This window comes from Sphaeramia orbicularis, chromosome 12, assembly GCF_902148855.1.
Source record: "Sphaeramia orbicularis chromosome 12, fSphaOr1.1, whole genome shotgun sequence".
NCBI lineage: Eukaryota > Metazoa > Chordata > Actinopteri > Kurtiformes > Apogonidae > Sphaeramia > Sphaeramia orbicularis.
This window is the reverse complement of record NC_043968.1, coordinates 24,427,955-24,438,914: the sequence shown is the minus strand read 5'-3', so window position 1 is coordinate 24,438,914 and position 10,960 is coordinate 24,427,955. Positions and strand designations below refer to the sequence as shown.

The following is a 10,960-nucleotide window of genomic DNA, read 5'->3' as shown; positions in this document are numbered from 1 at the left end:
TCTTCCTTATCCCATTTCCAACAAACCCTGAAAATTTCATCCAAATCTGTCCATAACTTTTTGAGTTATGTTGCACACTAACGGACAGACAAACAAACAAACAGACAGACAAACAAACAAACAAACAGACAGACAGACAGACAGACAGACAGACAGACAAACAAACAAACAATCCCTGGCAAAAACATAACCTCCTTGGCGGAGGTAATGAAACAAACAAATAAACAAACTGATGAAATTAAAGTGGAAAAAAAAAGATAATGTCTGTAATTATTAACAACAACAACAACAATAATAATAATAATAATAATAATAATAATAATAATAATAATAATAATAATAATAATAATAATAATAAAATGCTTGTTATTACATAGGCCTATATGGACAATAGTTCTATTATCTTACATTTAGACACAAAACCTGAATAAGCAAAGCGGTAGAAATGAAATAAAATAGATCGAATCAACCAATTCATAATAAAAACAACATAATGAATAAACTTAAGGGAAAAATTAAATAAAATTAAAACAAGAGTGGTGTGCCCCACTTCCATTTATTATTTTTTATTATTTATTTTATTTTTCTGTTTCACTTTATTTTCACCTTCTCAAGTTTTCATTTTGGAAACTTGCAATGTTGTGCAGTTGATTTTGTTTATGTAAAAAAAAAAAAGAAAAGAAAAGAAAAGAAAAAAGAAAGAAAAAAAGAAAATAAATAAATGAAAAAAAACAACAAAATAAATAACAAGTTTCAAAAAATTAAATAAAATAAAATTATAATAAAATAAAATAAAATAAGGCCAGTTAAGTTGTCAGATATTTCCATTTACAATATAATATTTAATATTCATTGTGATGATAATGACTATGTCATTAGTAAGACTGTCTTGACAGCTTATGGAAAATGCAGTGTTCATCAAATAGTGTGATGTTTTTCATTTTAACGCCAAATGTTATTTAAGTTGTAACGAACAGGAGCAAGAATATAATGAGACCATTATTGTTATTATTGCAGTGTCAGTGTTTGTATTTCTTATAAAGTCATGGCAAAACTAGGACTTAATTTTGTCTATGAATGAATTACACTGGTCTACAAGGAAAATGCTTCCAGAATAAAAGTAATGAAATTTTACCACATGAAAGTCACTGATAAAGAAAAATCAAGTAAAAAATGCTGGTTGGCTGAACTTTCCAAGATACAGCCTTGGGTCAAAATGTGAAATTCAAGAATTAACGAGAGAATGGGTTCGACTCAAAAGGAATATTTGTCTCAGAGCTACAAGATCTACTTCCAAACACTGTCTGCACATTAGAATACATTCACTTTACAGGTTCTATTTAGTGGAAGATTTATAAAACTCTTATATAAATGTACATAAACCAATATATATGTGTAATAACACTTAATCATATACCTTGAAAACATCAGCAAACCGGCACTTTTGTCATTTATTTTCCAATTAATCTTATTAAAATACATAACATTTAGCACATTTAATCTCTGAAGCAAATCATTTCTAAAAAATTGTAGACCAGTGTTATCAGACTTCTATCAATAACAACTGGCAGATGAGGTCAACTTTTCAGAGCCTGACTCACACATATTTGTATTTAGAACAGTGTGTTGAATCTCCAGCAGGTGGCCACAAAGACACTGAAATCTGCAAAATGTGACTGTAGAAGAAGACGAAGCCCCTGACAACAAATTAAATACACACAGGGAGCTTGTTGTACATAGTCTGTAAATGCACTATGCATCTGCCAGTTGGTGTATTGGTTTAGTTTGTAGTGGTTCCTCTGGTTTATATGAGACTCAGCAGAACCAGGTCGACAGTTGGACATCTGGCTAACACAGGCTAACAGCAGCCAGGCAAACTTTAACCCCGCATTCGAGAAGATGGACTCGGGTGTCCTCACGGCCATTTCGAAAGGTTGGTTTGGGAGCGATCAGACAAATAATAAACGCACTTATTTGTTTAGAAATATTTTCTGGACAGAGGTACATTTACGTCAACTTTGTTAGTGCTTCAGCTCCATGTTAGCTAGCCCAGGAAGCTAACAAAACCTGTAATCTTTCAATGGGATATTGTTTTAAAATATATCACAGATCAAGGTGTGTTTTAAATCCCTCATGAATATATTTTTACATGTCAGAGCATATAAGATTGGTAAAAGTGTTGCTAGGTCGGTTTTGAGAAACATTGCTGTTGTTGAACATATGCTCACTGTTGTAATTGGAGTTGCATTCAAAACACATCACTGTTGTTGCATTGTTGTAAATAATAATGTTTCTAGTCAAACAAAAAAAAACCTACAAGTGTACTATAAACCGCATGGAATCCTCAGATGACAAGACATTTTATGTTTTATTTTGACATTAAAAAAAAAATGAATATATTAGGACAAAACATTTCATCTCTTCAATACTGCACAGTGTTATATACAAGTGATGAGGTTGTCTTACTAAGAAAATGATTGCTTAATAATAATAATAATAATAATAATAATAATAATAATAATAATAATAATAATAATAATAATAAACTTTATTTGTATAGCACCTTTCATACAGAAATTGTAGCCCAAAGTGCTTCACATTGATTGAAAAAAATACAATATTAAAATACATTTAGATTTGATTAGAAATACAATAAAATAAAAATAAATATAAAAACAGCGCACATTAAAATATTTGATTATGCATAGAATTTTTGAAGTGCAAGAAATAAGATGAAATGTGAGAAATACAATAAAAATAAAAAGCAGCGCACATTAAAATATTTGATTATACATAGAATTTTTGAAGTGCATGAAATAAGATGAAATTTGAAATACAGTAAAATAAAAAAATAAAAACAGAAATACAATAAAATAAAATAAAAATGAAAAACCGCACATTCCTGGTTCCTGAATTGTGACCCCATTTTTATCTCCTTTCAAAGGCTAATGAGAATAAAAATGTTTTTAATTTGGTTTTAAATATATTCAGTGAACTGGCTTCTCTAATGTCTTTTGGAATTGTATTCCATAACTTTGGCGCATAGTTAGTAAAGGCTGCGTCCCCCATTTTCTTTGTAATATTTCTGGGAGTCGCTAGTAAACCTGCGTTTGATGACCTCAGTGTTCTAGTTTGTACATAATTGATCAGTGAGTTTGCAGTGTAACTTGGTCCGGTTCCATTTAGAGCTTTATACGTCAGGAGTAGTATCTTAAAATCAATTCTGTAGGTTACTGGTAGCCAGTGCAGGGAAACCAACACTGGAGTAACACTGTCCAGCTTAGTTAAAGCTGGACAGATATCTTCCTTGTCTTTAAGCCTGGGTGTCTTTCTGCTTTTAGGAGACCCTCTACCTCTGGCCTCACTGCACCTCCTGGTTCCTCCTTTTCAGCTAATATCAGCTTCCATGTGGCAAGTTCTGAAGAATCAAGATGTCATTAACTACTGGAAAGTGGCTGAATTTGTCTCTCTGGTGGTGGACATGGTCCCAGAGCTGCTCATGTACAAACACAGGACACAACTTAACCTGGGTTTAAGAGCAAAGGTGAGTGCCTGAACATGAGGATGTAGACTTGTAGAAAGTTGCCCCTGTTTGTGTGTGGGTTCACACTTATCATTTTTGCTAAGTAGGAGACTAAGTTATGTTGTGAAACTAAAGATATTTCTGTGCTATGTTTTTGTTTTACTCCTCATCAGTATATTCTTGAATTGTGTCGAAGTGAACAACATGTGGAACCTGACTTCATCCTATCTCACCTGGAAAAGATCAGTCCACAACATACAGCTGTGACAGATGTGAGTGTGTGCTTCACATCAGTTGTTTTTGTCATTTACACCACAATGTGATATCATGACTTGCGTACAGATAACACACCACTTTTAATTGGTGTTATCTTTACACATTATAAGCTTTTCAAGTGTATGCTGATGTTCATGCTGCGTCAGATACTATGGGATTAGCGGGTAGGGGTTAGGGGTTACAGATATGTAAACTGGAGATCTTGGCGTACATTGACACGCGATCAAATGGCATTGAATAACACGCAAAAGGATGAAAATGCATACATATAGTGCGCCAAATGCCATAAGAACTGGTGTGACATGTAACACAATTTCATGAGATCAGTCTGCACACCAACAGTAATGCAGAATATAGGCTAACGTTTCACACAACTGCTGGTAAAATGATGATTTAAAACTATTTAATGTAAATTAAGTTTGTAGACTGAAATTGTTAATATATGCATGTGAATTTAATATTTACTTATTTTAAATAAATACATTATTTAGTTTAATTACTTAGTTGTAAAGCTGTCGTATGTGTAATGTTTACTCTCATGTTACAGATGAAAGAATCAGAGGAGGAAGAAGCAGCAGCTCACTTTCTGGAGTTGATTCAGACTCTCCTAAAAAACACAGATGACAGACGAGACTTTTTCTTGGTGAGGAAATATAAACTAAAATATAGAATGTCCCACAGTTCCACTTGACCTGGAATATGGTTGGTAATATATAAGGTTTGACAAGACTCAAAATTAACTGGCCTTGCAGTAAAAAAAAAAAAATAGATGTGAGTAGTTACAGAGATATTTGACATTGGAGGCATGTTTCAAAATGCAATAATGAAGTTCCTTTGTCTCCTTTTGTCTCCCATAGGAGGTCTTCCCAGCAGAGTTTGGACCACAATATGAAGGTGATCTGCAGATGCTGTTTTGGGAGTTTCTCTGTCGACTAGGTCAGCTGTTGCCAGTTCCTGATCTTGAACAGGTGAAAAGTTTCTTTAGAATTTCTACAAAAAAGGAAGTCCAAGTGTCAATGTTTAGCACATATCAGGGGTTTTCCTGTATCGTCTGTGTTGTCTGGGTTCTAGTGTCTTTACTTAAGGCTTTATCATTTTTGATTACTCTGTGTGATGAGTATTACCATTAATTTCCCGCAGACTATTTCTTGGCTTGGAGGTGAATCCTCTGTCCTGAAGGATGGTGTATATTCTGTGTTTGAACCCACACACATGAAGAATTTGCTCCAGCACCACAAACACCTTGGACATTTGGAGCAGCATGGTACTTAAGTTTCTATAACTAGTACTGAATTTTCCTACACTTGTTTGAGACAGATTCAAGACAACAACTTACTTTACTCTTATTTATCTTTTTTTGCACAGTTCCTCCCTCCAGCATGGGAAACAGCATCCTGTCTTCTCTCTCTGCAGCTCACTCCAACAGACAGACAAAACCTTCAGACTGCGAGTCAGATCCACTGCAGGGCCTCAGTGAGGACACACAACCTGTAACATTTGTAGATGATGTAGCAGTTGAAATCATCACAGTGACAGATTATGCAGAGGTAGAACTTGGTGCAAACACTGACATAGAAGTGGTGATAGGGGAAAATTTCGAGAGAACCGATTCTAGCACAGCAGCTGAGCACACATTGGTAGTGCTTCCTGAAGAGATGACCAGGAATGGGGAAGAAGGTGATGCTGCAGAGGAAAAACCATTAAGTGGTCTGACAAATACTTTCCACCCAGAGGTGAAGGATGACTCCCTGTCATCACAAAACAAAATCTCTTTGGGACCACACGACTGCCCAGACTGTGAAAAGAAATTCAAGTTTGCCTCTTCGCTAATTGCCCACAGGGTTATTCACACAGGTGAACGCCCCCACCAGTGCAATGAGTGTGGCCGCTGTTTTTCCTTCAGGCAGTCTCTTGACAGGCACAGACACACTCACAAAACAGGGCGTAGGTATGATTGCATTATATGTGGAGAATCCTTCCTCTCCCTGTCAGCCCGCACAGAGCACAAGCAAATGCACATGAAAGATGGAGTCTACACATGCCAACAGTGCCATAAGAAATTCAGCTGGGAGCTGGCACTTGCGAGACACATAAAAACTCACATAGAGCAAAATGCAAACAAGTCCACAGAGGAGAGTGAAGAGGGAAAAGAGGTGGTTTTGACTGAAGAAAATGTAGTCAAAGCTCTTGCACCTTCAGAAACTGACTGTAAGGTACAGGCAGATGATACAGAGGTACAGAGAAAGGAGTGTTGCATCTCGGGGACTGGAGGAATGGCCCCTCAACTTGTCAATGAAGTCATTTCCTTGGTCAAGGTTCGCACAAGTGGTCGCAAACGCAAACCAACCATGAAGATCCAAGTAATAAATTTGCAAAAGAGCATCACCAGTAAGAGAAAGATGGAACTGGCCAAAACAAACCCACCTGTGCTGAAACCATTACCTTTTAATAGGTAAAAACATCTGGTCTCATGAATCATTTTTTATTTGTTTTTGTCTCACCAATGCATTTAGGTTATTATTAACATATTGTTATGTTTGCCTGTGTTGATACATTCTCTGCGATAGTTAAAATTAACACAGAAAATGTTAATTTCCTTTGTTTTGATCAGTGCAGAGCATTCCTATGGTACTCCCATGGTCTCACCAAAGGAAGGTGATGAAGGTCAGTGTGCATATTTAGAAATATAGTTATTGATCTTTCTCACCAAAAAGTGAAATTATCTTAATTATTTATTTTTTATACTTCAAAAAAGTAAGCTCATGTCTTAAGTGGAAATTTCAGCTTACTATATTTTAGTCTGGTTATGGATGCCTATCATAAATAGAAGAGTTCCTAGGTCAACTGTTGGCCCAGGTGACCTTTGCTGCATGCTATTCCCGTCTGTCTGTCCATATCTCCTGACAGCTTGTACTATTAACTAACACATTAAATCACACCAGGGTCCAACACTTAAAACTATATTTTCACAGCCAAATGTTAACTTTATAGTATCTAATGTCTTTGTTTTTCTGAAGGTTCCGTGACTGAAGACTCATCTGCTGCGTTTTCCTGTCCTAAGTGCTCCTATTTCCATCCAGAGGAAGAGCATGTCCAGCAGCATATTGACAAGGCCCACTCTGCTGAGGCTGAGGATGACAAATCATCCATACAGGCCCTTACAGATGAAGACGGACGTTTCGGTTGTCCTGACTGTGACAAAAGCTTCAAGTTTCAGTCTTTACTCAAAGCCCATCAGCGTATCCACACAGGTGAGCAGCCGTTCCTCTGCTCCCAGTGTGGACGGCGTTTCTCTTTCAAACAGTCACTGGAGAGGCACAAGCAGACGCACAAGTCAGGACGCAAGTTTGAGTGTTTGATCTGTGGGGAGTTCTTCAAGTCCCTGGTGGCTCAGAGGGAGCATAAGAGCACCCACATGGAGAACGGTGAGTACCTATGTTCCGAGTGTGGCCGGGCCTTCGCGTGGAAGTCTGCATTAGTGAGGCACCTGAAGACTCACGGTGAAGACACTGACAAGGCAGAGCGTTTGTACAAATGCCCGCACTGTGAGCAGGGCTTCAGCTGTGCCAGCTACCTCAGCAGGCATCTCCAGACTCATCAGGAAGAAAAAGTGCACACATGCAACTGTGGAAAGAGTTTTGCCTACCGAGCTGCTCTCACAGCACACCAACGCATCCATCAAAAAGAGCGGCCTCATGTTTGCGCACAATGTGGCAAAGGATTCCTCTACCGGGGCGGTCTGCTGAGCCACATGAAGATACATTCACAGGAAATGCCCTTCATGTGTTCCTTCTGTGGCAAGAGCTTCAAGAGAGAACGCAACATGAAGAAGCATGAGCGTTGCCACACCAGGGAAAACGTCTTTAGCTGCTCGCAGTGTGACAAAAGTTTTGTCTACAAGGCAACGTTAATCAGACATGAGCTGACACATTCAGGTGAGAGGCCTTACCTCTGCTCCGACTGTGGGAAAGGCTTTTTTTCCCATGCTGAACTTCTGAAGCATGAACGTTTCCACACTGGCCACAAGCCTTTCCAGTGCCCCCACTGTGGCAAGAAGTTCACTCAGTCCTGCTACCTAACCATCCACCTGCGCTACCACACTGGAGTCCGCCCATACTCCTGCTCTGAGTGTGACAAGAGCTTCCTTAGTGCCAACCGCCTGAAAAGACACCAAAGAACACATTCAGGTGAAAAACCATACCTGTGTGTAGAATGTGGCAAAGGGTTCCGGCAGTCCTATCATCTCAAAATGCATCAAAGGACACATGCCATAAAGCTAACATAAACTTAGTGTATTTGGGGCTTAATATTTGATGTATGAATTGTGCAGAGAACTTCTGTCAGGGAACAGCAAAATATTATGTAGCTTTATCCCCTCTGTAACCATTCTGAATTACCTCTAGTAAGTAAAACTTGTTCTAGAGAGAATAGGTTTGTTGAATGTCGCATTGAATACACTTGACTTGCTAATTGCATTGCAATTAAAGCACACTGAACAAAGTAATGAGTTTTCTAATTCATTATGATATAATTGTTACTCTTCTGTTGGCATCTTGATTTAAACAAAACAACAAAGAAGAGTCTACGTAAATCTAGTTTATTGAGATGTATGGGTACAACAGAGACTTTCACACTGTTATGAAATACAGACGTAAAAAGATTTGAGTGAGAACATGTTACATTTTCTTTTTACCACAGTGATTTAACTTCAAACAGTAACAAAGAAAACTTTGGCTTGGAGGCTTAGACTCAGGCCAACAGTAGAACAGACAAGACAGGGTCATTGAAGTCCAGCTTAGTCATTTAAATTTAGTGTTGCATCTTTACAATAGCCAAAGGATTTCAGTTGCACATTGCTTGGTTTGCCATCTTCAAATACAATGGATGAGGTGAAAAATGTATTTATGGGAATTAAGAGCGAAACCTGTACTTAAACAAAAAACTACTACTGAATCTAGCCCGTCTAGCTCCAAGGTAATACACAATTGGTTCAGGGAGGACGAGTCAGACAGTAATCTACATAGCCAGGTGTAGAGTAATGGGGCAGTGGTCACTCCCCATTGCCTTGTTGCGAATCTTGCTGTCACACAGGCTTGGCACCAGAGCAGATGACAGCAAAAAGTAATCAAGCCGCCAGCCCACATTCTTGGCACGGGAGTTCATCATGTAGGTCCAGAAGGTGTAGGCATTGGTCTGCTCAGGGTAGAGCTCTCGGAAGCTATCGGTGAAACCGGCTGCCAGCAGCTGGCTGAAGCCCTCGCGTTCCTCTGGGGTAAAACCTGCGTTTTTCTTGTTCCCTTTGGGGTTCTTCAGGTCAATCTCCAGATGTGCCACATTGAGATCCCCACACAGCACCAGTGGCTTTTGTTTCTCCAGGTCGCTCAGGTAGGCACGGAAGTCCACGTCCCAGGTTTTGCGGTAATCTAGACGCACAAGGCCTCTGCCAGCATTTGGTACATAGGCGGTCACCAAGAAATACTTTGGGAACTCAGCAGTGATGACACGGCCTTCTTTGTCATGCTCTTCTTTGCCTGGCAAATAGAGATGTTTTGTGAGGTCAGACATTTGCATACTCTAACTTTTTATGTACTCTTACTAGTTTTCATAACGTAAATAAATTGTATTCTAACTGTCAGGACAGGTCACTTGAAAACATACGTTTTCACAATGACACAACTTACCAATGCCATATGTCACTTTGATGGGCTCTGTCTTGGAGAGCATGGCTACACCACTGTAACCCTCGTTATCATCTGACACAGCCCAGTACTTGTGTGGGTACTCAGGCATAGATGTGATATCAGCTGGAAGGTCCTTCTCTGCACACTTTGTTTCCTGTAGGCACAAAACATCTGGAGCCTCCTCACGCACCCACTGGGAAAAGAAGATTGAGAGAGTGAAGCAGAGTTATTTTGAGTCTGTAGAAGCCACTTAAAAATGCACAAGGTCAAACTCTTGAACTACTTCAGTCTACTGTAAACTTACATCCAGGCCCTTCTTTTTCACCCAGGCTCTCAGCCCATCAACGTTCCAGGAGGTGATTTTCAAGTTGGCATCTTTGCCATCCTTACTGGTCAATTTGTCAGGAGGATCATCATACAGAACAACAGGCTCGGGTTCCTTGCTCTTCTTTGCTTTCTTTGCAGAAGCTGAAAGGTGATGATGAAAGTGTCAGACCAACCTTAACTGTGAGATGATATTATACACAGTATTCAAAACTGCTTTTAATGCATAAATGCAGAGTTAATGGTTTAAGTTACAATCATGCTTGCTGTGTACCTGAGTCATTTTCTCCTTCCGCAGCTGCCTCATCTGCCTTCTTGCCTCTCTTCATATTTGAACTCGTCCTAACGAACACACCTCGCAGACACACAACACGCACACACAACAGGCACACGCGGCGCTGGGAAGAAAAAACAAACATTTTAAATTGCTTGTTTATGAAGTGAAAAAACAAAACATTACAACTCTGGTACTCAGGTGTGCGTAGTAAACAATATGTCCACGATAAAGATAAAATTAAACTCAATTACAGTAAGTCAAGGGGTTATGGTTAGATCAAGTATAATACATCTACATTAACACGTTTTTTTCAGCTGGATACTTCAACCTGTGACTTTTCAGGGGTTGAGCTATGCAACATTCCAACAATGGCCAATGCATTTCTGTGGTAAATGATAACCTAAGTTTTTGCAGTCTAGTAGCATAGCACAAGGCATAGAGAATGCACATTTCCACACGCCTGCTGCAAATTCATAAGTTAAAAAATCTAAACGACGCCAATTATGAGCAATTTCAAGTATTTTAACCGGGCGGGGTGTATGAAAAGCTATGCTAACGCTAGCTTCAGTCCCCCTATGACAAAGAGCACGCAGCAGCAGCAGGCGGCCTACACTGGAAATGAATGGAGAATGAGACGCTAGCTTAACTTTACTACACAGCTTATAGGGCCCATTAACATAGCAATGCTGAACCAATAATTTAGCTTTTCATTTCAACGTGATTTAGGGAAAGCAGATGCAAATAATCTTACTTGCACTTTCAAAACAGGATGCGAAGAACAGACTAGTGCTACTTCCCAGTCACTCCCCCAAACACTCACACATACACACAAAGCAGAGCAAAGATTTGTCTGCTCCGTGCACGTGCGCTTCACTTAGC

The 10,960-nt window shown here is 38.9% G+C and overlaps 2 protein-coding genes across 5 annotated transcripts; one reads left to right on the top strand and one right to left on the bottom strand.

The window, feature by feature from the left end:
* Positions 1-1,623: 1,623 nt before the first annotated feature.
* On the top strand, positions 1,624-8,303 carry LOC115429436 (zinc finger protein 17-like). 4 transcript variants are annotated; one of them, XM_030148853.1, is made up of 9 exons: positions 1,624-1,933; positions 3,392-3,544; positions 3,697-3,795; positions 4,347-4,442; positions 4,657-4,767; positions 4,940-5,063; positions 5,165-6,251; positions 6,411-6,463; positions 6,817-8,303. In XM_030148853.1, the coding sequence occupies exons 2-9, from the start codon at positions 3,407-3,409 to the stop codon at positions 8,082-8,084; spliced, it is 2,976 nt and encodes a 991-aa protein (XP_030004713.1). In that variant the 5' UTR covers positions 1,624-1,933; positions 3,392-3,406; the 3' UTR covers positions 8,085-8,303. The 4 variants fall into 4 exon arrangements, with proteins under 4 accessions (XP_030004713.1, XP_030004712.1, XP_030004711.1 ...); XM_030148852.1 differs by having other exon boundaries at positions 3,342-3,544; positions 6,411-6,455; positions 6,812-8,303; XM_030148851.1 differs by having other exon boundaries at positions 3,342-3,544; positions 6,411-6,459; positions 6,816-8,303.
* A 161-nt stretch (positions 8,304-8,464) lies between these two features.
* On the bottom strand, positions 8,465-10,945 carry apex1 (APEX nuclease (multifunctional DNA repair enzyme) 1). The gene is made up of 5 exons (XM_030148857.1): positions 10,833-10,945; positions 10,079-10,202; positions 9,785-9,948; positions 9,481-9,673; positions 8,465-9,330 (listed from the first exon to the last, which is right to left on the bottom strand). The coding sequence occupies exons 2-5, from the start codon at positions 10,131-10,133 to the stop codon at positions 8,816-8,818; spliced, it is 927 nt and encodes a 308-aa protein (XP_030004717.1). The 5' UTR covers positions 10,134-10,202; positions 10,833-10,945; the 3' UTR covers positions 8,465-8,815.
* Between the last annotated feature and the right edge of the window lie 15 nt (positions 10,946-10,960).

What these genes read in the sequence shown, in the direction of transcription:
- LOC115429436 (XM_030148850.1), top strand. Translation starts at nt 1,900, where the DNA reads ATGGACTCGGGTGTCCTCACGGCCATTTCGAAAG. An exon ending in CCTCACGGCCATTTCGAAAG is followed by an intron (nt 1,934 to 3,341) that starts GTTGGTTTGGGA and finishes TTCTGCTTTTAG; the next exon opens with GAGACCCTCTACCTCTGGCC. An exon ending in ACCTGGGTTTAAGAGCAAAG is followed by an intron (nt 3,545 to 3,696) that starts GTGAGTGCCTGA and finishes ACTCCTCATCAG; the next exon opens with TATATTCTTGAATTGTGTCG.
- apex1 (XM_030148857.1), bottom strand. Translation starts at nt 10,133, where the DNA reads ATGAAGAGAGGCAAGAAGGCAGATGAGGCAGCTGCGGAAGGAGAAAAT. An exon ending in GGAAGGAGAAAATGACTCAG is followed by an intron (nt 9,949 to 10,078) that starts GTACACAGCAAG and finishes ATCACCTTTCAG; the next exon opens with CTTCTGCAAAGAAAGCAAAG. An exon ending in CAAAGTGACATATGGCATTG is followed by an intron (nt 9,331 to 9,480) that starts GTAAGTTGTGTC and finishes TCTATTTGCCAG; the next exon opens with GCAAAGAAGAGCATGACAAA.